This window comes from Phyllostomus hastatus, unplaced genomic scaffold, assembly GCF_019186645.2.
Source record: "Phyllostomus hastatus isolate PE091 unplaced genomic scaffold, TTU_PhHast_1.1 phas_contig_148, whole genome shotgun sequence".
NCBI classification, from domain to species: domain Eukaryota; kingdom Metazoa; phylum Chordata; class Mammalia; order Chiroptera; family Phyllostomidae; genus Phyllostomus; species Phyllostomus hastatus.
In genome coordinates, this window is record NW_025333607.1 from 6026182 (window position 1) to 6052036 (window position 25855).

At 40.6% G+C, this 25855-nt stretch overlaps 1 protein-coding gene across 3 annotated transcripts in view; it reads left to right on the forward strand.

The window, feature by feature from the left end:
• The first annotated feature begins 3851 nt into the window (after positions 1-3851).
• The window catches only part of EGLN1 (egl-9 family hypoxia inducible factor 1), a 45562-nt gene continuing 23558 nt past the window's right edge, over positions 3852-25855 (forward strand). The window contains exons 1-2 of one of the 3 annotated variants that reach the window (XM_045861001.1): positions 3852-5167; positions 11264-11554. In XM_045861001.1, coding sequence (XP_045716957.1) covers positions 4274-5167; positions 11264-11539 — 1170 coding nt within the window. In that variant the 5' untranslated portion in view covers positions 3852-4273 and the 3' untranslated portion in view covers positions 11540-11554. Of the gene's footprint in view, positions 5168-11263; positions 11555-25855 lie in introns of those variants that run through there. The other 2 variants (XM_045861010.1, XM_045860991.1) reach the window with 2 other exon arrangements.

Consider the following 25855-nt stretch of genomic DNA (forward strand, 5'->3'; position numbering starts at 1 on the left):
TTCACAGATGGAGAGAACAAATCGGTGATTATCAGAGACGGGCTGCAAGGGGGTGAAATGGGCAAAGGGGATCAAAAGGTACAAACTTCCATGAGATAAGTAAGTCTTGAGGATCTACAGCACGGTGACAAAAGTTAACAATACTTTATTGTTCTTTGAAAGTTGCTAAGAGAATAAATCTTAACAGTTTTCAACACAAAGGAAAAAATGTAGTAATATATGAAGTAATGGATGTTAACTTACTTTACAGTATTTACATATATCAAATCGTTATGTACCTAAAACGAATACAATGCTATATGTTAACTATATCTCAATAAAATATTAAATTTAAAAAGGCAAAAGAAATGTAAAAATGTTGGTGTTGAAATAATTCATATTGAGGTTGCTAATACCACTATCTCTATTTTTGTGTATATTTACATTTTTTCAGCAAATAAGGTTACAGAAAAAATTATTTAGCTGTCTCCTGACTGGGTTGTGTAAGTTACTGATTGCAACTACACTAAACACTAAAAGTCAGTTCAACATTAAGGCAATGTTTGTTAGGGAAAGAACTTCACCATGTGATTACCTTAACATATAATATAGTGTCCCAAGTTTGTCATAAAAAAATTCACCATAATGAGAAATGGCTGTCATGTTTTGTTATATTTCCTGAGATAAGGTGACCTATTTTTAACCAGACTAGTGGGTAATTTTGAAACTGTAAGCTCAAAAAGTTGGGTGACACATTTCCCTGAATACATAGAAAGACTATTTAATCATTTTGTTTTTATAGGAAAAGCACCTTAATAGACAGCAAAGCTGGTCCCGAGTACGTGGGGAAGCACACAGCTCATGTGTGTGTGTCTGGCAGAACCCCCAGTACAGAGAAGAGCAGGTGCTGTTTCCCGACGACACCTACTTGTGTGCGTCCCAACACTATAGTTAGAAAATGGCTCAGATTTTTTAGTTGTTTTTCCCAGAACTCCAAGATCATCTTCCTGTTTATCTTGGTGGTATGCCTATACTTGTGATTCTTCTGTTCCCTGTAACATATTAAAACGAGATTTTCAGATGAGGAAACAAGAGGTCACTAGCTAACAATCAGATACTTGATTTCCCAAGCAGAACAGATACTGTCTTATGAGTTTTTAACACATTTTTTTAAAGGAGAAATAGGTCTAGTCCCTTTAAGGAATTCTGTTCACTGGCTTTTCTTCAAGTCATCATTTCCTCATTGAATGCAATGAGGAAATTTCCTCCATTGCATACAATCTCAGCTTTGCCTCTTTTAGTAAATTTCCTGTTAGTTCCTCGTGGTTTCTGCTTTATAGTTTAAACATCGCCAAAAGAGCAAAGGGAAGCCAAACAGCGGCTCAGTTAACTTTGTTCCCACTTGGTGTGATGAGAAAACGACAGCACTTTTACTTTAACTCATCCTTCATCTTCTAAGATTGATTAGGTTGGCAGGGGCAGGAAAAATTCTGTAATAATTCTGGCTGTGGGAGAGGCATGCCTTTGTCCTCCCCCAGAGTATTAGGTAACAAGCTACTGATCCTATAACTTAAGAGGGAAAGACACTGATTGTCTTGCTCGTTTCATTTTCTGTAAATGGGCTTAGCAATACCATCAGCTCAAAGTGTTGTTATGAGGATTACATGAGTTAATATTTGCAAAATGCTTGTAACCGAGATTAGAACACAACAATGAGCACCGTGTAAGTGTGAATCCTCTACAACACTTGCAGGGCAGAAACGACAAGTGCTATAATGCTGATGGAGTTCAGAATCTTGTTGTTGAGTTTGTCATTGGCTGTTGCATTGCCAGCAGATGGTTTGGTGAAACTTCACTCGTTTCAAATTAGGTCACAGATTATCAAGCCTGAGTAAGTTAAAATTCTGAAATCAGGAGTCTTTGTCAATATTTGAAATACTTTATATTTGACTGTCCTATCCATCAAAACTTTGTTATATTTGATTATTTTCAAGATACACATGTTCAGTCTGTGATTTTGTATACTTAATTGGAACAAAAGCTAACAAAGGTTTTGACATGAACATTTATTCTTTGAAGTAGCTATCAATGGAGATACATGAAAAGAGCAAGAGATGTAAATACCTATGTAGCAATAAATACCTAAGGTAGTAGGAAATACCTATAGAAATTCTTGGCCTACTTTTATTATCTACAAATAACTAAACAGAAAAATCAAGTGTTTGTGTGGCACTTGTGTAGCAAAAGGAGGCCTAAGTATTAGATTTTATTTGTTTGGGAATTATACCTTACATAATTTATGTGTATCAGAAATGTTTTAAAAGTTTTCTTTCCTAGGCAACTTTTAAGAATTTCTAGATTTCCTGGGAATCTTGATTAGTGCAAAGGGCAGAACTAGCAGTTCCCTTTTCTTTGTTATCCTCTCTCTTAGGGTACGACTCCCAACCCTAGGTTGTCATTGTTTGTTTACCCATCCGCCCTGTGCTGGACTGGTAATCTGTGTGCATGTATTGTAGTATAACCACTTCACTTGTGTGCCAAGGACAGTTTGGCACGTATTAAATAAAGCTCCAGGAGAGTTGTATACACAGCTGAGATAGATCCAGGTCTTGATTCTTTGCAGAAAGTTGGATTTTATTTTGGTCTGGAATTTGAAGCTGTATCTTTATTACCTCAATCTCCCAGAGGCCAAGCTAATTGGAACTACTGTCCTCTTTCATCGGGTAGGAGCCCTAAGATACTGTTTATTTATACAGCAGAATTTAATGATAGTTTGCAGTTCTGTATAGTTCAGGAAAAGTTTTATGCTTTCAGATTCAAGCTAGTTTTTTCTTTAATGCTACAAAGTGGTTATAATAATTCTTCATATTCTTCGGCCTTTGCCCTACACATTTCAGCTCTTGTAAGCGTGCAAGGTTCTTAACCTCATTATAGCATTCAGGGCTGCCGAAGTTATTTGCAGTCTATTCAGGTGATACACAAGCCTAGCACAGCACTGTCCACATTAGCTGGTGTTTAATACAGCTTGCGAAAATCCAAAATCACAGCTCTTTTTATTCTTAAAATAAATGACATGTGGAAAGAAACAACCTTGGCTTATTCTGTAAAACAAAGAATTGCATTAATCAGAATAGCACAGATTCTATTAAGTGATTTTTTTAAAAAAACTAGTAAGTAATCAATGTAGTGATGTTTGTTTATCAAATCCAAATCTCAGGAGTGGTTCCATCACACCGAATTTAAGTGCCTGAATGCGGATATTGCGATGAGCATTGATTACTTTTACTCAGCAGCCAAATATTTCTTCGCGAGGTTTCAAACTCGGGAAGATTTCACAGGGGTTTAAAATGGTAAAAATATATCAAATCTCAATACCTTTAAATTACCAAACGGGGCACAAAAGCTTGAATTAACACCGCAGCAATACTAATTTTTGGTTTTCACCATTTTAGACCTTGCTGAAACAGAGGCTGTATGGGTGTAATGGAAAAAGCAGCTTCGGAATCTGATAGTTCTAACGCCTGGAGTCAGCCCCAGTCCTGCGTGAGACTGGCCAAGTGACTTGACTTCTCTGAATTTCCGTTTCCTCCTGGGCAAAACGAGGGCTGCATGAGCCACTTTGCAACCGAGTGCAGAGCGCGCCTCCAACCTATCGTTCGGTTACACAAACAGCAGCCATCTTACCGCCGCAACTTCGCGTCTGCGCTCGCCCGGCAGGTGGAGAGAGCGTCCGGCTAGCCCGGCCGCCGCGCGGAGCGGCCCCGCCCTCCCACGGCTCGCAGGCCCGCCCCTCGGCGTCCGCGCGCAGGCTCCAGACGCCACCGGCCGAGCGCGTGTGCGCGGCCCCGCCCCCCGGCCCGGCCCGGCCCGCCCCCGCCCTCGCGCGCCCCCCGCCCGGGTCGCGGCGGGGCCGTGGTGTACGTGCCGAGCGCGCCGAGCGAGTGGCGCCCGCACGCCCTGCGCTCCACCACAGGCCGGCTGGGTGCCCGGGACGCGGAGGCGGCCAAGGAGGCAGGTCTCGCGCGCTCGGGCTCGCGCGCCGGAGCGGAGGTTGCCGTCCGTCGCGCAGGCCGCGCTCCCTCGGCTCCCGGGGGCGATGAGGCGCTGAGGCGGCAGCCGGCGCTGCGGTGCCGGACCCGAAGACGAGGAAGCGTCCGGGCCCACGGTGGGGAGCCGGCCTCCTTCTAGCGAGGGGCGGCGAGTGCATGGCGCAGTGACGGGCCCTGCCACTCCGCCCGCTCCCCTGTCCCGGGCGAGGCCGTCCGGCCGCCACCCCTCCTGCTCGGCCGCCGCCATGGCCAATGACAGCGGTGGGCCCGGCGGGATGAGCCAGAGCGAGCGAGACCGGCAGTACTGCGAGCTGTGCGGGAAGATGGAGAACCTGCTGCGCTGCGGCCGCTGCCGCAGCTCCTTCTACTGCAGCAAGGAGCACCAGCGCCAGGACTGGAAGAAGCACAAGCTCGTGTGCCAGAGCGGCGACGGCGCCCCCGGCCACGGGGCGGGACCGCACCCGCACGCCGGCCCCTCGCCGGCCTCCACGGTGCAGCCGCCCAGGGCCGTCGGGGCCAAGGAGGCCCGGAAGGCGACGCCGCGCCGGGACAGCGCCGCCGCCGGGGACGCAGCCAAGCCAAAGGCCAAGCCCGCGGCGGCCGCGTCCCCGCCTCGCGCGGCTCCCGGCGGCCGGGGCCCGGCGGCGGCGGCGGCGGCGGCGGCAGCCGAGGCGGAGCCCGCGAAGGAGGAGGCGCTGGGCCGCTCGTCGCTGTTCCAGGAGAAGGCGAACCTGTACCCTCCGAGCAACACGCCGGGCGAGGGGCTGAGCCACAGCGGTGGCCTGCGGCCCAACGGGCAGACGAAGCCGCTGCCGGCGCTGAAGCTGGCGCTGGAGTACATCGTGCCGTGCATGAACAAGCACGGCATCTGCGTGGTGGACGACTTCCTGGGCAAGGAGACCGGGCAGCAGATCGGTGAGGAGGTGCGCGCCCTGCACGACACCGGCAAGTTCACGGACGGCCAGCTGGTCAGCCAGAAGAGCGACTCGTCCAAGGACATCCGAGGCGATCAGATCACCTGGATCGAGGGCAAGGAGCCCGGCTGCGAAACCATTGGGCTGCTCATGAGCAGCATGGACGACCTGATCCGCCACTGTAACGGGAAGCTGGGCAACTACAAAATCAATGGCCGGACGAAAGTAAGTGCGTGCTCAGCCCCTGCCCGCGACAGGAGCCGCCTAGGGCAGGGAGCGAAGTGTCTCTGTAGAAAAGGGATCTTTTTGTGCAGCACCCTGTTAGGAGAACGGATGGAATCCGTCGGGAGGTGTTTATCCACTTAGCCCCGTTCTCTGTGTCCACTCTTTCCAACCTACTGTCTATCTGCAAACTTCTCTGTCTACTTGCATAGTTCTCTGGCTGAACTTAGGGCCCTTCCTTTAATTTACTTTCTCTCTTTCTCTCCCTCCCCCCACCTCTTATCCTCTCTCACTCAGTCATTGCGCTGTTACTTCAAGCGTGGTTGGAGTTTCAGCCGCCCAGTGGGGGACATTAAAGTACTGCCCCAGCAAGAGCTGGTTCTGCGTCTGCCTTGTGCTTGCATTCGCTACTCCGCTCTCTGGTCTTTGAACCACTCGTCAGATTCTGACCTGCAGAGTGGAATGCTCAGTTCAGCTAAGAATGGCCCCGCTGACCACAAAAAGGTGAATTTAAAGTCAGCATGTGGCCCAGAGAGTCCTCATTTCTGGAAGAGCTTGGCTGCTCCCCTCCCCCTCGCTCGGTCTCTGCTGTTTTGAAACCCACTACACAACCGGGAAAGAAGGGTTTCCGTTTCCAGACCTCTCAGCGTAGGTAGGTTACATTTTTAGCATAGGTTTCCTTTATTTGCTTTGTTAATCCCTCTGTTGAAAAAGAGCTTTTTTGGAGCTTCCTTGGGGGGGGGGTGGCGCAGGGAATTGGAGCAGGAGTGAAGGCTCCTTTGGTGAAATTTGTTTTCTCTTTATAGTTTATCTCCAACAGATTCTTCGGTGTCTACCTACTGATGCCTCCTGCCTCCTCAGTATGATGAACAGTAGGCTCGTTCCTCCTTAATACTCTCTTGCAGTTCTTTTGCATTTTCTTTCCCAGATCTTAATACTCTCTTTGTATCCAGGTTCACTCCAGGCCAGCCCGCTCCACCCTCTTCCTTCATCACTCTCTATTTGATATTGTGAGTTTTGAGAGCTTATCTTAGGAGATTATCACACCCTTAGGTGTTTGCAGGTACCCACTAGGTCTTTCCAGCTGTTCTTTGTGTGCGTGTCAGACCATCTATTTTGGTAATTGTTATGGATGACTCTCAGGTGGTCCGAGAGGCTGCGCATTGGCAGTAAGAAAGTTCTAAACATGAAAATTTTGTGGGGGCAAAATACAGTGCATAGTCTGATTTACACACAGTTGCTTTATTGCTGGATGAAGGCACATGCCTTAACATCGTGCAGTCTCAAGAAAATGAACAGTGGCTTAATACTAAGCTGGAAGAAAAAGGGGGGCTTGATTCCATCTCAGTCTTGGTCTTTAATGAGGACTTCATTTATATGTCTTAAAATCACTTTGTCTGCAGTGTGAGTGTAATCATGAACCTTAGAGTAGGGAAGGAACTGGCTGGAGGGAATATTGATATGACTATTCTGTGAAGACGGACCAAAGTGTGTTGTTGGGGCAGAAGCTGAAGGTGAAATCTTGAAGAAGATGTCCTAAATCCTCCTTGATCTGCTTTCTGTCATTAACTTAGCTTTCCACGGTAAGCTCAGTCCTCTTCTCTCCTACTTCCCCGTTTACACCTGTCCTTTTCAGGGAAGGCACAGCAGTCAGCCTGTCTTTTACAGCCATTGCTTCTCTTGAGGCGGCTGTTAGAGAACAGCCATCTCCTTCCTAAGCTGCCTCAGTGGCTGAAGGGAACGGTAGTTTAGGTTTTCAATTACTTGACGACACAGACGGTTATGCGATAAGGGACTAGATGAAAGAAGGGTGGATTTTAAACTCTTGAATTCAATCTTATACTTAACAGTAATTTGAAGGACGTAATCTTAGGATCTGTAAATGATCTTAGGGAATCCTTTTCATTGTACTTCTTAGCTGAGAGACGTTTTGTTAATCATACATGTTCAATGATGTAATTTAACTATTCCTAAAAAACCCAGAGATGCTTGCTTTGGGGAGATGGGAAGGCTATCAAATTACCAGCCCACATGCAGGGGTGGGCAAAAGTAGGTTTACAGTTGTAATACAAATCATACACTAACCAATGAAGAACACAAGAGTAAACTCTGTGTTTCACGTACTCACAACTGTAAACCTACTTTTGCTCACCCCTGAATATGGAGCAATCACAGTGTGCTGGCACCAGATTAGTTTCGATGCAGACGTGATCGTGATAATCCTGTGAAGTAGGTAGCATCATTCCTAATTTACATTTGAGGGTATTTCAGCCCAGACTTGTCCAAGGCCTACACTTAGGATAATGTGGGGCATTCATACGTAGTTCCTTCACATATCAAGCCCTGTGCCTTTTTTCTTTTTTATCACTATACTACACATACGTTAGGTGGGTTCTCAGGTGAGAACACGTAGATTACTTAGCATACATACTACTGAAACTAAAATTCGGTGGGTGAGTAATTGTTACTGTTGGGCTACGTAGACTTTTGATGCGGGACTATGCAATGTTTATTTCAGATAGTGGCTGAAAAACCACTTCATAGTTGTCCACTTGAATTACGTTCATTTCAACATAGTAACCCTTGAGAGAGGCAGAGTATGGGTACTCTGTACGCTTGCAGAGACGGTCTTCATTTAAGAATTTTATCCTTTGCAACAGTTACTTAAAAAGCTATTGGCCTCAATGTGTAGTATTTCTCCCACTTAGATTTTCACAGCAGCTCTGTAAAATAGGTAGAGTGTTGCTGTGGTACCCCTGTTTATAGATTAGAAAAGTGAGGCTCAGGAAAGTGAGTTCACTTGTTACAAGGAAATCATGTAGCATACCAGGACTTAAATTCAGGTGTCTGACCAAGATTCCGATGTTCTTTTTCGGTCAGGTTATTCTGTTCGGTCTTGGTGTGTGTGTCAGCGCTTGATAATCAGATGATACATGATTGCCTGTGGCTCATTCGGTGCAGGCTTTGATTTCCCCCAAGTTTCTACTTCAGGCATGCTTATCTGGCCACAGAGAGTCCGACTACTTCAAAAGAGGAACTATAAGGGAAGAATGAAGTAATAGGGGAAAAATGGGAACACGGTTATAGCCACCCATATAACTGAGCTTGTTTGCACTTTCTCTGGCTCTTTTTTGGGGGGATCGCCCCCTTTTGCTCTTAAACTGCCCTTTACTCCTTGGTTCTTTCACACACCCTTTCTTCTGTCAAGAAAACTTTCAGTGATGTCCAGTAGGGAGGAACCATGGTCTGCTAATTTGTGAAGAGTAGTGTTCTGTAAGAAACCATAGGTGCCTTTACTTGTGGGTGGAGGAAGAATAGGAAGGCAGAGGACTAAGGACCGTGGGAAAATAACAAACTGTTACTCAGTTGGAGATTCTTAGCCACTGTGAAGGGGGGAAAATTGCCTGTTAAAATAAAAATACTAAAGTCATACACGTATTTTTAGAATTTTATTCAAAACTTTCTCTGCTCAGTTAAGATGTACATAAAGAAAAGGAGTGATAAATTAGCTTGAGACCAATATACCCCAGATTATATTCCTAACATTTTTCGCTTAGTACTGTAGTTGTCATCTCTGGCTGAGTAAGGGTTTTGGAGCAAAGAATAGGATGAGCAGCATTCTGTTACTTTATTATCATTGCTGTGGAGGTGGTGGTGACAGTCCTCTTAGATGTTATGAAGAAAACCAAGCATAACTTCCCTCTGAGTCTACTTCTGCCGCTTTCTCTGCACTCCCAGCATCCGGGGTGTGCAGATTGAAGCACTCGCTTAGTGTTTTAATAACTGCCAGAAGTCAAGAGCAAAGTCTGTGTGCAGACAGGCTGAGGGTATTGGTGCTTCAGTGGTTTTTACAGGGTGCTTTAGAATTTAAGAGCTCCATGTGGACTGAAAAGAGTCCTAATAGGCTGCGACTAAACCGAGTTCAGCTTTTAAAGGAAAACATTTTGTATAGTGAATTAGTTCACATATAAGGTAAATCCTTTCATTTTAAAGAAATTTAAAATAAAAGGGTGTGTGTGTGTGGGGTTTTTTTTTTTTTTGCATGTTTATAACTATTCCCTTATCTGTTACCTAATAAGCCACAAAAATACCTTCGAAACCTTAGTCACAGGAGGTCATCTAAATGTAGGATAGTTGATTTTGTGCTGCTGTTAGATCTGGGTTGGATCCTAGATCTGCCACTGTTTCTGTGTCCTTGAGCCAGTTGCTTAGCCTTCCTGAGCCTCAGTTATTCCATTTGTAAAATGGTGTTAAATGATATCTGTCTTCTGCCTCTCAGCTTGCTGTGAACACATACGTGTAAGAGCACTTTTTTAAGTTGTAAAGCACTATGCAAAACTGTCGTTAACTGTTACTCTTCCCACTTAACATTTTTTCTCTTTTCCTTATTCTTTCTTTAAGAGTTCTATGCTTTTCCTGTCTTTCTCCCTCTTATAAGCTAAAGGAGAAAAGAATGATCACCCATTTTTTACTTTCTTCTCGTGTACACACACACTTTTTTTGAAACAGTAAATAAGTCCCAAGGAGATTAACTGACTTGTTCAAGGTCATAGTATGGCAAAACTGACAGACTGACGTTTAATCATCATTCTCATATCTGTAACTTTATGCTGCACCTCGTAAAAATTACTTATTTCCATTTCACTAGTTTTGGCATATCTTATGCTATTTTTGAGGATTGTTTGAACGTTTATGACTTCCTTTTCCTTCTCCCATGTACTTTCATCATTCTATACTTTTGTTTATCTGACATTCTAGTTTAAATTTTACTCCTTTAGATAATTTCCTCTTACTTCCCCTAGATATTCTTTGTTCAGTTCCTTTCCTCCAACATGGAGGCCATTTTCCCTGAAACAGGGCCAGTCTCCCCCGTTTCCTGAGCAGGAGCTGTCTTTCTGCAGTGATTCTGCTTTGCACATTTGTTCTGTTTTCCTTTCCCTTGTTTTCCTCCGTTAGCCTTGGAATCTGTCCTTGTTCATCTCCTGTTTCCTGGTGCCTGTTCCTTTCTGGTGTGCCTTTGGATGGGTGCTGTCACCTCAGTTTTTATTTAATTTTTGCTTTACTCCTTTCACCTGCCACCAAATGTTTCAGGCTCCCTTTTATTTGAGCAGATTCTTAAACCATTTTCATGGAGGTATTTTACTACCCTGCTTGCATTCTGCCTCTCCCACTGTGCCCTTGTTTTTTGCACTTGAAACATTGTAACTATAGGATGGCATTCAGATCATTTATTGAGCCATATTCATAGCTTGTCTTTGACTCTTATTCCAGCTAAAACCTTTCTGTTCTAACAAACAAAAGGAAAGAAACAAAAAACTAATAGAGATTTAACCAGAGTCTTCCCTTACAATAGATTATTTCATGCCTGTACTTTCTATTCCAAGGTCTGAACTGTTCTGCCACCTTTATCAGAATGTGTTGTACCTCATTATCATACTTTTCCAGAACCAAATCAAAGTTTTATTTTTTAAGGACTTGGATAGCATCTGTAGCCTCTGTTTGCTTATTAAAATCACCATAAAATTTTCAAGTGTTTGGAATTCTTATTTTCTTTATCATTGTCCCAAATCCCACTCTTTACCAAAGGAAAATACACGTACTTTTGGCCCCTCCTGACTGTTTTCTCCTGAGTCCCGCTTTGATAATATTTCATTCATTTGTTCATTCAGCAATATGAAGTAAGTATTTTCTATGTACAGGCTCTGTTTTAGGAGCTAGGAATACCTGAACAACAGGAACAGAAAAGCCCACGTTCTCATGGAGCTTAAATTCTGCTTGAGGTGGATGAGGTATCGAGAGAGACAGTCAGTACATATGTTTAAGTAACACGACATGGTAGGTAGTCATTGTTAAGATAAAAAATAGACAAGGACAGAGGTACTCGGAGTAGTAGCTGCAGATGTGGTGAGAATTAGCTGGGTTCTGGATATAATTTGAAAGTAGAGTCAGTGACCTTTGCTGGTGGATATGTGAGGTATGAGAGAAAGGAAGAAGTCAAGAACAACGCCAAGGATTTTGGCTCTAGCAGTTGGAAGGAAATAGTTATTATTTTATTTTGCTTGACTCTTCTGCTTGTCTTCTCTTGCCCCACTTTTTCAGTTTCCATTTATAGCAGCTTGTGGACACTCACTTCGCAGCCAAAGCCTGAACAAAAAAGTTCGCTGCTCTCCTCTTCCACATTCCTTCCCATTGGCTGTGCTTCCTGCCCCTGCTGTTGCCCTTACAGCCCCGTCCTTTCTTCTCCAAAGGCCTTGGGGCTTCTTCGCACACTGTGCTCCTCAGCTCTGCCACTGGGGCTGCACCGAAATTACCGCTACAGGAGGTTTCGCAGCACTTCTGGTGCCGACCACAAGACTGTCTGTGCTTTTTGCATGAACTCACTTAAGATGGCTTGTGGCTACAAATCCACGTTTAAAAGAATTACACAGATTCCGGGATTCAGGGAAACACAGGAAAACTGAAGGGTTCAGAGAAGCAAGCATGGATATAGATTAGAAGTCAAAGTAAATTCAGAAGTAACACATTTCATTTAAACATGCTGTTGAAAATAAAACTGCTATAGAAAATCGAAACGAGGCAGAGTGACCACAAAACGTCCAGAATAATTCTGTTGACATACAGATACAAAAGACAGTGTGATAACTTCCTGAAGTAGTAAGCAAAGAAGGAGCGAGTTTATGATACTTGATGATCTGAAAAGATACCAGAGAAATACAAGCCCTCATCCTCTTGATGTGGAGCCTGACACTGGAATTAGAAATGAAAGTACCAGCTATCAAATGGCAACTGATAGTGTTAAAATTAGAAATATAGTATCCTGGACTTTTAAGCAAGCCCTGCTTTGGACTCCAGGGCAAGGGGGTGTCACAAAAGTGTGGGTAAGTTATCATGTGTGGAGTGGTTTTGAAAAATTAAAACCTGAAAGGTTGGCAAGTATAAGAGCCAAAAACAAAAACATAACTGAAAGGTCAGTCATGAGCTTATGGAATCCAAGAGCCTATAATCTTAATTCAAACAACTTCGATTTAAGACTGGTTTTTTGTATAATAAAACCTAGGTTGGAATGACCACATCTAGTCAGGTAACTGCAATAGTCCAATCAGGAGTTTGAAGAGTTAAAAGACTGACTCTGCATCTCAATTTTTTTCTTATTAACATTGGTACTCAACTCATCTACAAATGGCAAACAGAGCTTCAGAATAACCTGAATGAAACAAAATTTACCATGAACTGAATAGTTAAAGTTGGGTGATGAGTGGATTGTTACACCATTCTCTCTACCTTGTTATAGATTCAAAACTTTTCATTAATAAAGAAAGGTTTTAATGGGAACAAGTTCTGAGTCTACACTTTGGTCATATAATTATTCTCTTTTCTATTTCTGGGCATTCATTTTTACCTACTATTACATCTTCTACTGACTTCTGTTAGCCCTACTCTGAAATAGATGTCTTGCAGTTTACTTTTTAATTAGAAAACGTAGTGATTTCCCTCAAAAGACCAGATCTCTGTGCTGCCTCAATTGTCCTTGGAGCCATCCACCTCTAAAGCCTCTGCTCATTCATTTACAAGCCGGTGTGAGCCTTTCCGTTATTTTTCTCTTTATATTTTTCAGAATTTTTCTTCTTTTCTCAACTTGTAACTGTAGTTTGCTTTTTTTTTCCTTGAAGCTCAGTTCTTAGCTTTCTGCTCGTCACTGTCAGAAGATACATGTAGGGAGAACTTGCAATATCTGTATTTCTGGACTTTTCTCAGCTTATATTAGTTACCTGTTGCTACATAAAACCCACTACCCCAAAATTTAGTGACTTAAAACAACATACATCTATGTTCTCAGTTTCTGTGGGTCAGGAACCTGAGCACAGCACAGCTGTACCCTCTCTTCAGTCCTTTGGGTTGCTGGGCTGAGGACCTGAGTTCCCTGCCATGTGGGCCTCGACAGCACAGTTACTTGATCCTTCAAAATACGCAAGCCAAGTAAAGAGTCTGCTGGCAGGACTGACGTCCCAGTCTTCTGTAATCTAACCACCGAAGTGACATCCCATCACCTTTGTGGTGTTCTTTGGGTTAGCAGCAAGTTGCCAGATTGATTGCACACTCAAGGGTGTGAATACCATTTCTTAGGCTGCTTCTTCCTTTGCTATGTCTGCCCTTGAAATATGATTGTTCTTAATGGCCTGCAATTTGTTTTTTCTTTTCCTCTGGTTTGTACTTTATTCTCCGTGGGCGAGCTCATGCGCTCATGGAAACACCAGTTCTTAAGGTAGCTGGCCCTCTGATTTGAGGCAAATTTTCTAACGGAGCTTTCGCATTGATATAATTGGAGTTAATAGAAGTACCTAATTCAGTATGGTTTGTTGGAAGATAGAGAGGCAGTACCCAAGAAATGCTCAGCAGACCATCAGTGCTCCTTTACAGTATTAGCTGTAGCTATACTAACAGTGAGGGGAGGAGATGGAGGGGGAGAACACCCATGACTTCAGCTGCTGGGGTGTGTTAAAGCTGGTCCCGTGTTTGTGAGATGTCCAGGATCCTAGGGGAGCTGCTTAGAGGAGACCTAAATTGGTCTGCAAGCCGGAAAAGCTTTCCTTGAAGTGGGAGTAATTAGACTGAGAGTTCTGAAGGGCGAGGCCTTGCCAGTGGAGTAAGTCCATTGTAAGTCTCCAGGTCTGCAGAGAACGTGATTTAGCATCCCTTTGTCAGTATATAAACTTAGCTTATTTAAAAATGACTACTCTTCTGTCTCTTAATCCTCATTCCCATTTATACTTTCCTATTTAAACCCACTTTCATCTCTGTCCTAGATTATTATACAAGCCTAATTTTGTTTTGCTATTACACCTTTCCAGTTCATTCTGTCCATCACTTTTGGTGTTATCTTTCCAAAACAGATCCTGTCATTCTGCCGCTTGACAATGCTTGTTCCTCCCAAAATCTTGGTATGATGAGCAGCTTTTTTCAAAGAACATTGCATCGTTTCCTACTTGTAGGTTCCATTTTCTGCCTCTGTGTATTTCCTTGGCTCTTTCCGTGTGGAAAGGTGGTAGGGAGGTTTCTCTAACTTGCTTCTTGTCCCAGTCCCTCTAAGCAGAACCACAACTCCATTCTGTCTGTGGCTGTGGCATGTCTTATTGCTGGTGGGACCCCTTTATAAAGGTGATTTCCTCTGCTAATTGTGAGCCACTTTAGGGTGGGACCCTTGTCCTTTTTATGTTGGTATATGCAATTTATTGTGCCTGCGCTCAGTGTTATATTTGAATTTGCACTGCACCACCCTACTTGGGATTTTAATCACTTTATACCTGGGTTGTTACACAGAATTATATCTTTTCCCTTAATTCATTCTTCTCCAGGTACTACCTACATTCATTTTATTTGAATTTACCAGTGCTTATAAAAATCTTCCTCAAAAGTCTCCCAAGATTTGTTTAGAGGCTACAGTTGGATTCTTACTCATTTGATGCTGACAGTTGCCCAGGCCCAGTGTAGTTTGTTACTCTTCTTTGGAATACAGCCACCACTTCAGCCAGGCTGTTTTCCTCCTGGTAGTTCTCCTCCTCACTCCTGCCAGCACATCTGTGAATTCTTTGGTTTATGACTCCCACACCCTTGCCCCAGCCATGCAGGCCTCATACATTCTTTAGGATCCAGCTTGAGTCCCATTTCCAAATACTCCCTCAACTCGGCCTTCATTGAGCCCTCTTTTCTTGCAAACTTGTATGCCTTTTATTCCTGAAGGGTCCTCTCTAGAACATTGTAAAGGCAGGAGAGATGTTTTATACTGTTGTCTTCTGCAAGACACCTTTTGTTGTTGGTCTTGTTGACACTTCGTGACTGCCTCTGTGGACCCTCCCGGTACCTCTGCGTCCCCTTCTTCCAGTCTAGTTTCTAAAACTACGGTGAGACTTTGTGAAAGTCTGTGGGGGTTTGTCCTATTGTGGTCAGCTCTTCGTTCTCTGCTTACAATGCTGTTTCTAGTCCCTATTTTCCAGATAAAAATAACCCAGACCAACATGGCCTAAACTATTTTTAACTCCAGATACTGGGACAAAGGTCTGCTCTGAAGGTGAAATGAAGTTTTATGCCACTGCCTAGGCCCAGAGGCAGTTGGTCAGTTTACAGATTGTGGTGGAATCCTGCCCATCCATGAATCTTGAGGGGACAATGCCTGAATATCTTACTTCCCCTCACCCCCACCAATGGCATCAGACTTGCCAAGGATCACGTGTCATTTCAAAACAAAGAAACACAACGGACATGATGTCGAAAGCAACCTCTTGAGTACTCTTCTGGATGCCCTGGGAGAAGCTTGTGGCTAGCAAGCTGACCCAAAGCTCAACATCAATGCCCCATGATTGATGTGCAGAGTAGAAATTTTCAAGAGCAAAATTATAAGCTTCTAAAATTATCGTAGTCTTGAATTGGCTTTAGAACCATAAGTTACTCAGATTTTCAAATACATTAAAGGAGGTTTAAGAGTTATGTTTAATAAAAGAGGACGATATGAGAACTATTTCTGACCAGGAAACCTTCAGCTTTAACTCCATTCAAGCATTTAATCAGCTTCATGGGAACAGTTGATTTTTAACTGTTAGAAGAGGGCACTGGTAGTGCTGGTGGCAGAAATCGGACCGTGTAAGGTCATTCGAAATTGGTCTTGAAATGTGTACAAGCATTTTTATGCTTAAAAAGATTTCACATCCCAATTTTGCTTAATTTTTCTATTTGAAATGTGTTTTCATTCTCTGTGTGCAGTTTTTTTAATTGGTAAAGAAAATAGCCTGAGATTTAATATTTACCACAGATTATTTATGGTTGTGTTTTCGGGTGGTTACAACCCAGTGTATTTTGGAATCAAATTCCTTGAATAAAGAAAATTTCAGCTAAAAATTATGTATGATAATAAATAGCATCCCTTCCCAAAAGCTTACAAGGTTTTTTTTTTCAAGGTAATTCTGTTAGTGGTTCTTAACTCTGTTTTGCCTCCAGGCCCATTAGGAACCTAATGGAAGCTGTATACCTTCTCACCCTAGAAATGAGGTTACACGCAGAACTTTGCTTATAATTAAGCCCATCCATAGTCTGTACATTAAGAACCCCTGTTATGTGAAAAACAAAACAAAACGAAAGTGTTTGTAAGCATTTCATGTCTGTAACAGTAGAACAAGGCTTGTGTGTTACTCAGTTGCTCTTCTTGCCCCTTGTCTGTGGAACTATGGTTTGCTTCCCTCTGCCTGCCTATCCCCACAGCAGCCAACTTGTTAGAATTGGTTGAAAGGGTATACGTTACAACTTAAAACTGGTGGTACTGTGTATATGTACAGACTCCTGAAAGATGTTTGCCTTGTACAGTCTGGCTATAAAATGAAACAAGTTAATTGGTATGTACCATGACTTTTTTTAAAGATTTTATTTTTAGAGAGAGGTGAAGGGAGGGAGAAAGAAAGGGAGAGAATGATTGGTTGCCTCTCATAGCCCCCAACCAGGGACCTGGCCCGTCTGTGCCCTGACTGGGTTGGGAATCAAACCGGTGACCTTTCAGCTTGGTGACCTTTCAGCTTGCAGGACGGTGCCCAACCCACTGAGCCACACCAATCAGGTCTGAACCTTATTTTTAATTAAAAAGAATCTGTTGTTGCTTGGGCAGCTGGCACATAACCTTGGCACTGTGAGAAAAGAAACTGGTCAGACTACAAGGGCACCTTGAACTGAATTTCAGGTACTTGTTTTGCATCATGAGTAATGAAGTAACGCAGACTGAGGGACACCTTCATCAAAGGGTCTTTCTCTCTCTCTCCATACCCTCTCCCCCTTAGCAGAATGAAGTCAATGGCAATAAATATTTTATTCATAATTATTAATTTAATTATTTAAGGTACATTTTAAAATTTGAAACCTTTAGACGTTAATTTTATTTACTATTTATTTGTTATGAGTTTATTTGAGCCAAACTGATGACTTGTACCAGGGTGCAAGATCTCAGGTGCTTCTGGATGTTCATGTTAAAAGCTAGTCATGTATACAAATAAGCTAGTACCTGGTCAAAAGATTGGATCAAATCTCATACAAATGAGCTTATACTTATTTTATAGTCTTTATTTATGTAAACATAGATTAAATGTTTTGTAATTTGTTGCTATTTTTATTTACCATATAGTCTATAATAGGAGACTTTAAAAACAAAATCCTAAAATTCTTTCCTAAAATAATGTGGAATATTGGGGTGGGTAGATAGTTTTCATTCATGTTTAAAGGCTTCTTTACTCTTAAACTATCATCTTGTGGATGTTATCAATTTGTAGAATTACTTTGGTGCCTTCACTGTTGAATTTGATTGATTTAATAATTTAGTCAATGGGAAGTGCATTTTAAGAAGTTTGTGTTGCCCTTGATTTAAGAAATTGCTTGTAGATTCCACATTTTTTTCCTAAAGTTGATCATTCTTAACATTTTTAATAGTTGAAACAAAATCATTTAGATGTGAAACACTATATTAAACATATAGGAAGTAGCATTTTATGTTGACACTGGATAAAGTTATTTTATTCATTTACAAAGAAAATAAAGCTATTTGAAAATAAGAAATTGAGACGAAAGTAAAGTAAACTACATGTATCCATGTCTTTTTTTGAAATATATGCTATTTAGATATTATAGAAAAGTAATTGCTCTGAGTTATCTAATACTTTGAATTATTTAATATAGCCTAAATACTTGTTAAATTTAGCACTTACTATCTTTTCAGTTTGGGAATTGTGTATATATCATAACTATAAAAAATCTTACATATGGAAAGAGAGCTGCTTTGTTTGTGACTTTATATATTTTCTGAATATAAAAATAATACAGCGCTTCAAAATACATGAAGCAGAAGCTGGCAGAATATAAAAGGGCAGTATCCAAATAAAGTATAGGTAGAGATACTTTGTTTTAGTAATTGTTAGGACCAAGGAGACAGAAAATCAGCGAGGGAACAATAAAAGACTTTGAACACTATCAGCCAGTTTGACCTAATTGACATCTGTTGAACACTCCTTGAAATGACAAAATTAGATACGTTCTTTGCAAGCACACATGGAAAATTCACCAGAATAGACCCTATACTGAGCCATAAAAGAAGTCTTAATAAACTGGAAAGAATTGAAATCATTCAGAGTATGTTGTTGGGCCACAATGAATTAAATTAGAAATAAGCAGTAGGAATCTTGCAAGTCCATATATGTGGAAATTTAACAACACGTTACTAAATAAACTGAGTCACAGAAGAAATAGGTACATACAGATTTAAAAGAATTATTTCTTTGTAGAGAGAGGGGAAGGGAAGGAGAAAGAGAGAAACATCAGTGTGTGGTTGGCTCTTGCCCCTCCTACACTGGGGACCTAGCCTGCAACCCAGGTATGTGCCCTGACTGGGAATTGAACCTGCGACCGTTTGGTTCACAGTCTGGCACTTAATCTACTGAGCCACACCAGCTAGGGCAAGAGAAAACCTTTATGATGTTGAGATAGGTAAAGATTTTGTAGGACAAGGAAAAAAAAAGAGCGATAAGAGAAAATAATTGACAAATTTGATTTTAAACATTAAAGCCTTTTGCTTACTGAAAAATACCCATTTATTTTTTATAGGGCTTTTAAGATGTTTAATGCAGTGCCTGGCAATAATAGGTCCTCTGCCTCATTGTAGTTGCTATAGTGATTATGATTACTTTAAATGTAATACTGATAATTTTACTTACTAAATTTTATCTTTAAATTACAGCTGACATTCATTATTACTTTATATTAGTTTCAGGGGTACAGCATAGTGACTAGGCAATTATATAATTTATGAAGTGATCCCCCAGTAATTCCAATAGCCATCTGGCACCCTGCGTAGTTACTACAGTATTATTGACTATGTTCCCTATGATGTCTTTTACATCCCTGTTACTGTTTTGTTTTGTTTTTAAGATTTTATTTATTTTTTTAGAGATGGAAGGGAGGGAGATAGAGAGAGAGAGAGAAACATCAGTGTGCAGTTGCTGGGGGTCATGGCCTGCATCCCAGGCATGTACCCTGACTGGGAATCGAACCTGCGACACTTGGGTTCGCAGCCCGCGCTCAATCCCCTGAGCTACGCCAGCCTGGGCTCATCCCTTTGACTGTTTTTTAACTATCAATTTATATTCCTTAATGCCTTCGCCTTCTTCACCCAGCCTCCTTCCCCTCACCCATCTGGCAGCCATCATTTTTTTTTCTCTGTATCAATGAGTCTGTTTCTGATTTATTTGTTTATTTTGTTCTTTAGATTCCAAATATAAGCGAAATCTTACTGGTTTTGTCTTTTCTGTCTGACTTATTTCCCTTAGCATATCCTCTAGGTCCATCTATGTTGTCACAAATGGTAAGGTTTTATTTTATTTTTCATGGCCAAGTAATATTTCATTATATATATATACCACATTTTCTTTATTCACTTGTCTATTGATGGGCACTTGGGTTGCTTCCATGTCCTGACTGTTGTAAATAATGCTGCACTGAGCATAAGGGTGCACATATCTTTTCGAATTAGTGTTTTGAGTTTCCTCAGACACATGCCCAGAAGTGGAATTGCTGGGTCATAAGGTACTTCTGTTTTTAATATTTTGGAGGAGCCTCCATACTGTTTTCCACAATGGCTGCACCAACTTACATTCCCACCAGCAGTGCACAAGGGTTAACTTTTCTCCACATCTTCACCCAAACTTGTTGTTTGCTGAATTATTGATGATGGTCATTCTAATAGGTGTGAAGTAATATCTCGTAGTTTTAATTTGCATTTCTCTGATGAGTGATGTTGCATTTCTCTAGTTAGAAGTGTTAAGCATCTTTTCATATATTTGTTGGCTGTATGTATGTTCTCTTTGGAAAAGTGTATTCAGGTCCTCTGCCCATGTTTTAATATTTTGGGGGGTTTTGGTGTTGATTTGTAAGATAAAATTTATATCTTTATAAATTTTAGATATTGACTTTTTATCACATATACAGTTGGTGAATATCTTCTCCCATTGAGTAGGCTTTCCCTTTGTTGATGGTTTTGTTTTTTGTTTGTTTGTTTTTTGTTTTTTTGCTGTGTAAACTTTTTAGTTTCATATAGTCCTGTTTTTTTATTTCTTTTTTGTTTGTTTCCCTTGGCAGAGGAGCTATATCAGGAAAAATATTGCTAAGACAAATGTCAGAGTTTACTGTCTATGTTTTCTTTTAGGAGTAGGGTTTCAATCTTACATTTAAGTCTTTAATCCATTTTTAGTTTATTATTGTATGTAGTATATAGGGTTTGTTGTTTTTGTTTTGTTTTTTTTTTTTTGCATTTATCTGTCCAGTTTTCCCAACACCATCTACTGTCTTTACCTCTTTGTATGTTCTTGCCTCCTTTGTCATTTATTAATTGATCACTTATGTGTGGGTTTATTTCTGGGCTCATTATATGTTCCATTGATCTACGTGTCTGTACATCCAACTTTGTTCTTCTGTCTCAGGATTGCTGTGACTATTCAGGGTCTTTTGTGCTTCCATATAAATTTTTGGATTATTTGTTTTAGTTCTGTGAAAAATGCTGTTGGTATTTGGATAGGAATTGCGTTGAATGTATAGATTGCTCTGGGCAGTATGTACATTTTAATGATGTTACTTATTCCTTTCTATGAGCATAGTATGTGCTTCCATTTATTTTTATATTCTTGAATTTCTTTCTTCAGTGCCTTACTTTCTGAATATAAGTCTTTTACCTTGGTTAAATTTATTACTAGGTATTTTATTTTATTATTTTGTGATGCAGTTGTAAATGTTTTTTTCCTTAATTTCTCTGATAGTTCATTATTGATATATGAAAATGCAACCGATTAATTTTGTGTCTTGCTACTTTGTTGGATCATTTATCAGTTCTAGTAGTTTTTTGGTAGAACCATAAGTTCTGTCTTTACAGTATCATGTCATCTGCAAATAATAGTTTTACTTCTTTGTTCCCAATTTGGATGCCTTTTATCTATTTTTTTTTTTGTCTGATTGCTGTGGCTAGGACTTCCAATACTATGTTGAATAAAAGTAGTGAAAGTAGACAACTTTGTCTAATTCCTGATCTTAAGGAAAAGGCTTTTAGCTTTTCCCCACTGAGTATGATGTTAATTCCAGGGTTGTCATATATGGCCTTTATTATGTTGAGGTATGTTCCCTTTATTCCCACTAAGATCTTTTTCATAAATAGGTACTGGATTTTGTCAAATGTTTTTCTGCATCTGTCGATATGATCATATGATTTTTATCCTTCATTTTGTGTAAGTGGTGTATCACATTAATTAATTTGCAGATACTGATCCAACCTTGCATCCCAGGAATAAATCTCACTTGATCATGGTGTATGGTTGTTTTTAATATATTGTTGAATTTAGTTTGCTAATAATCTGTAGAGCATTTTTGCATCTATGTTCATCAGGGCTGTTGGCCAATAATTTCTTTTTTGTAATGTCTTTGTCTGCTTTGGAATCAGGATAATGCCAGTCTTGTAAAAGCAAGCTTGGGACTCCCTTCTCTTGAAATTTTTGGAATAGCTTCAGAAGGATAGGTGTTAATCCTTCTTTCAGTGTTGGTAACATTCATCTGTGAAGCCATCTGGTCCAGGATTTTTATTTGTTGGAAGTTTCTGATGACTGATTCAATTCCATTAGTCATAATTGGTCTGTTCAGATTTTCTGTTTCTTACTGATTCAGTCTTAGAAAATTGTATGTTTCTAAGAAGTTACCCATTTCTTCCAGATGTTGTTTGGTGTATAATTGTTCATAGTATTTTCTTATAATCCTTTGTATTTCTGTGGTGTCAGCTGTCATTTCTCTCCCATTTCTGATTTTATTTATTTAGGTCATCTTTCTCTCTTTTTTTTTTTTCTGTTGAATCTAGTTAAAGGCTTATTAATCTTCTTTATTTTTTCTCAGAACCAGCTCTTGGTTTCATTGATGTTTTATCTCTTTTTTTAGACTCTACTTTGTATTTACTCTCTGATCTTTATTATTCTGTTCCTTCTGCTCACTTTGGGCATTGTTGTTCTTTTTCTAGTTCCTTTAGGTGTAAGGTTAGGTCATTTACTTGAGAGATTTTGTGTTTCATGAGGTAGGCCTTTATTGCTGTGAATTGCTTTCACTGTATCCCATAGATTTAGGGTTGTTGTGTTTTCATTTTCAGTTGTCTCAGATATCTTTTTAATTCTTCCTTGATCGTATTGTTAACTCCTTCATAATTTAGTAACATGTTATTTAGCCACCAAATGTTTGTGCGTTTCTTTTTCTTGTAACTGATGTCTAGCTTTATACCATTGTGGTCAGAGAACATACTTAATATAATTTCAGAGTTTTAAAAATTTATTGCAATTTGTTTTGTGACCTAACATATAGTCTATCTTGGAAAATGTTTAATGTGCACTTGAAAAGAATGTATATTCTGTTGCTTTGGGATGAAATGCTCTAAAAATATCAGTTAAATGCATCTGGTCTAATGTATCATTTAAGGCTGCTGTTTGTTCCCTTGTTGATTTTCTGTCTGGAAGATCTGTCTATTGATGTCATTGGGTTTAAGTCCTTTTATTATGACTGTGTTACTGTCGACCTCTCCCTTTGTGTTCATCGGTATTTGCTTTACATATTTAGGTGCTCCTGTGTTGAGTGCATAAATGTTTACAAGGGTTATATCCTCATGTTGGATTGATCCCTTTGTCATTATGTAATGTCCTTCTTTGCCCCATTGTAGCCTTTGTTTTAAAGTCTATTTTTTTCTGATATAAGAATTACTCCCCCAGCTTTTGAAAAACACCATTTTTTTAAGTCAACCCTTTGGGAGAAAACACTTATAAAACATGTATCTGATTTAAAAAAAAAACACTTGTATCTAGAATGTATAGAAATATAACTCAATAATGAGAAGAGGGACAACCCAATAGAAAAGTAGGCAAAAGATTAGATATTTCACAAAAAAAAGACACATGCATGACCCAACTATCCATGAAAAGATTCTTAAACATCATGGGTTGCTAGGAAAATGAAAATTCCAAGCACACTAAGATACCAGTATGCATACATACACTAAAATTTAAAGTATTGACAGTACCAAGTTTTGACACAGGGATGGGCAACTGGAATCCTCATACACTGATATGTTCATTACTTGTGGGAATGCAAAATGGTACGGCCACTTTGGAAAGCAGCTGGCTGTTTCTCCTACAGTTAAATCCAGACTCATCACATGACCATAAGTAGCTGAGTATTCGAAGCTGAAGTATTTACAAAGAAATAAGAATGTCCACACAAAGACCTAAATATACTATTCATTGTTATCAAAAACAGGAAACAACCCACGTGCCCATATTCTGGTGACTAGATAAATGTGATACATTATACAAAGGGACAGTGTTCAGCAGTGACACGTAATGAACTGCTGTTTTATGCAACAAGGCGGGTGAATCTCAGAACCACTATACTAAATGAAAGATTATATCATAAATATTTAACTACTTGTGGAAGTTTGGGTGATTTCTAATTTTTTGCTGTGACACGTAATTGTTAGATATTCTTAAAGGTATATGTACATTTTACAAGATTTCTAAATAAAATTTCTAGTAGAATTGTTGGGTTAGAGAAGATTATAAAAATCTTATATTGCCAACATTTACCAAATGCTTCTTAAGAAGCAAGTAGTCTTTCTACTCAGATTATCTTCTTTAATTCTCACAACAACCATATGAGGCATAGTTACTATTTTCGTCATTTTACAGTTGAGGAAACTGAAGCACAGAGAGATTTTTTTTAATGGTCCCATATTACACGGCTAGGAAGTTGCAGAGCCAGGGCACAAAGTGCTTGGCTTCCTGGCTAAGACGTGTGAAGTGTATGTTTTTATGTGTACATGTTTTAGGGGATGTCGTATTTATTTTCAGGTCTCCTGCTTGGTCTTACTCTATGCATTACAGAAATTTCTTAATTTTTTAAAAGATTTGAAACTTATTTTTAGAAAGAGGGGAAGGGAGGGAGGAAGAGAAACATCCAGGTGAACGAAACATCAATTGGTTGCCTCTCCTACGCACCCACGAAAAAAAGTGTGATGACTGATAGCTCAGACGTCCGAAGGACATTTCTTCAGTAAGGATGTAGTAGGTGATACCATCTGCATTTACTTGGTCATCATGTGCTTGGTCCTCAGTGCCCTTAAAATATGACATGTACCTTCAAGTGCTATTCTGAAACTAATCTTTTGAAAGTTGTTATTCCATCTTGTAAAAGGACCTGTTCTTTTCTCTCCGAAGCCACTCTATAGCACTTGACCTAAAGCTAGTATTCAGAGTCAGAATACCTGCCTGCATTCAAGACCTAGCTCTGCCATTGGCTAGTTGTGTGATGCCAGCAAGTTATCTGCCTTGTTTTCACATTAGTTTCATGGAATAACAATGGTACTTACGTCATGATTGTGGAAAGGACTAACGTCATGATTGTGTACCTGGTACACAGCTATCAGAATTGTCACCTTTGTTTTTCACCCTGCTCCTTGTCCTTTTCTCTGTGATAATGGGGTTTGACCACTGGCTTTGATATCAACTAGACCTGGGTTTCACTTCTACGCCTGCCACACATTAGCTGTATAACCTCAGAATGTATCCTGAATCCATTCCAAGCTCAGCTGTCTGATCTGCAAGAAGGGGGTCATTCCCTTACTGCAGGATGGCTGGGAGGATGAGAGAATGCGGTTAGGAAAGGGTTTGACTCACCAGTTGTGGAGTGAATGGGATCTGCTGCTCTGCTGTCATTTCTAGCCTGCCTCACCGCTTGATCCCATCCAGTTTTGTGTCTGCAGGCTCCATCACTGGTCTGCTGACTCTTAGTTCTGTTTCTCTGGTTGGGTTTCCTTCTCTCACTGTTAAGGTATATACTTTCTGTGTGTCTTACTGGTATTTTAGAGGTTTTGTATCTGATACGAAACTAATCGTTACTCATCTTCTCTCTGAAACTTGCTCTTTTGTGTGTGTTTTGGAATTGTTGAGTTTAACATGCCCGTGTACATGTTAGTGGGAGTTAGGTTTTTTTGGTCTGAGTCTCCAGAAAGCCATCTGGGCTGTCATGGTCAGCATATAGATAGTATCTGGAGCTCCTGGGTTGAATGCGGTTCTCTGGGTGGGGGAATTTTGCTTAGCATGAGTAGTGCTAATTACAGAAGCCTTGGGGAAAACAGAACCTTTCATTTGTGGAGAAAGGGGAGGTGGGGACAGTAAGTTTTAAAAAATAGGAAAAAAAATAGAAATCAAGGCTGTTTTAGAAACCAAGGAGGAATAGAGGAATAAGAAGATCAGTGGTATCAAACACATCAGAGGGTTAATTGGGATTAGGACAAAAGACATGCATTGCTTTAATTAAAAAGTGGGGAGGGCATAATTGGGGACCTGGCTATAGCAATGGAGTTGTTATGAGAGCAAAAGTCAGAAAGCAGTGAGTTGAGTGTGAGTGGTAAGAAAGAAGATGTAGGCAAAGACTCTGTCTAGACTTTCACTCTAACGGTGTCTCTGAGTCATAAATCTTGGTAAAATAAAGTAGAGCTGCTGAATCAGCCTGGGGTGAATCCCGAGAGTCCGCATTTCCAGCAACCTCCCAAACAGTGGGGATGCAGCTGCTCTGAGGACTGCTTAGACCCACAGTTCACGG